We start from the raw sequence: 1,610 nt of genomic DNA, 5'->3' as shown, positions 1-1,610 counted from the left end.
TACCTCTCTTAAAGGCATCTTTCATTTATTCATTTTTTGCTGTGTAAAATGGAAGTAATGATACCTGCAGGAATGTTGTGAAGATTAAATGACTTAAATATAATTGCCTATGCTCAAAACATTTACTCAAGAAATATTAGTTTGCTCCCTCTTGCTTACCTCCACCTGAACCAGGCGAGAAGAATAAAGGAGGTTATCTGGATCAGTTAAGAAGTGAGTCTCGGTGTATGTAATAAATACTTACTCACAGGCATTTCTCTACCTTGCTGCCTAGGCAAAATCATTGAGAAGTAAGGGGAGAAGGAATTAGAAGTCCTTTCTACATGTTCATATCCCTCTATGCAGCAATTTCTGAATTCCTTGTTTTATTTCTTTGGTCCGAATCCCATATACAATAGGGTTCAAAGCAGGAGGTATGAGGTGATGAAGGACATTGAGCAAGATCAGAATGTCCATGGGGACCCTCTTCCTGGACACATTTGTCAACACCACAACCAGCAAGATGGTGCTAAAGAAGAGAATAAGGATGAAATGGGAGCCACAAGTGCTCAGGGCTTTGACTGCAGCCCCCTCAGCCTTGATCTTAAGCACAGTTCTTAGAATGAAGGTGTAGGAAAGGATGATGAGGATGAAATCTGAGCCCAGTAAGGTCCAACCAGCCACAAACTGGTAGATTCTGTTAAGAGTGAAATTGTCACAGGAGAGCCTGGACACCGAAAGGTTGGCACAGATGCAGTTCTCAATGACTTTTTTTCCACAATAATGAAGCCGGGCAGTGAGAATAGGAATGGGTGCAGCGACAAGGGCATTTCGTATGACAATGAAAACACTAGCCTTGGCCACAAATTTGTCAGTGATGATGGATGAGTATCGTAGTGGGTGGCAGATGGCCACGTAGCGGTCATAGGCCATGACCATGAATGTGCAGGACTCCATGGGGAGTAAACTGTTCATGATGAACATCTGGAGGAAGCAGGCAGAGAAGCTGATGGACCTGAGGTCAAACCAGAAGATGGCCAGGACCTTGGGGATGACGGTGAGGCAGAGCACCATGTCCAGCAGAGAGAGGAGGCTGAGCAGGTAGTACACGGGCTGGTGGAGAAAGGCCTCCAGCCGGATGGTGATCAGAAGAATACCATTGGCCACCATGGCCAGGAGGAAGAGGAGACTGAGGGGTAGGGACAGCCAGTGCTGCCAACTCTGGTAGTTAGGGAAGCAGATGAGGAGGAATTCGGAGGCTGGAGCAGTGGAGTGGTTGCTGGGCAGTGCCATTGAATGAACCTCAGGCTGAGAAGGCTTCTCTTGACTATTTGTATGGGCAGATACAAGTGGTGATTTTTGAAGTTGACTTCAAAAGTATCCCTCTCACTTATTGTTTAGGAAGCTAATTGTATATAGGAGACTCTTCCTAAATAAAGCAAATTCCAGTCAATATTTTAAATGTAGAGTGGTGAGACAACAAATAATGCTATGGTCTATGAAGAAAAAAGAGTTAATGAGAAAACTAATTTTGAAAAGAGAATAATAGGGAGCAACCTCACAACATTAAAAATGTGTAACAATTTAGATCGGTATGGTATGACTGTAAGAAAAGCAAACTCTCAATAGCA

The 1,610-nt window shown here is 43.8% G+C and overlaps 1 protein-coding gene across 1 annotated transcript; it reads right to left on the bottom strand.

Moving 5' to 3' along the window:
- Positions 1-257: 257 nt before the first annotated feature.
- Positions 258-1,315, bottom strand: LOC117030601 (olfactory receptor 56A1). Its single transcript, XM_033120746.1, has one exon. It carries the CDS (start codon positions 1,270-1,272, stop codon positions 328-330), a length of 945 nt encoding a protein of 314 aa, XP_032976637.1. The 5' UTR covers positions 1,273-1,315; the 3' UTR covers positions 258-327.
- Positions 1,316-1,610: the final 295 nt, after the last annotated feature.

Source organism: Rhinolophus ferrumequinum, chromosome 11 (genome assembly GCF_004115265.2).
Source record: "Rhinolophus ferrumequinum isolate MPI-CBG mRhiFer1 chromosome 11, mRhiFer1_v1.p, whole genome shotgun sequence".
NCBI lineage: Eukaryota > Metazoa > Chordata > Mammalia > Chiroptera > Rhinolophidae > Rhinolophus > Rhinolophus ferrumequinum.
This window is presented reverse-complemented; position numbering and strand designations above follow the sequence as displayed.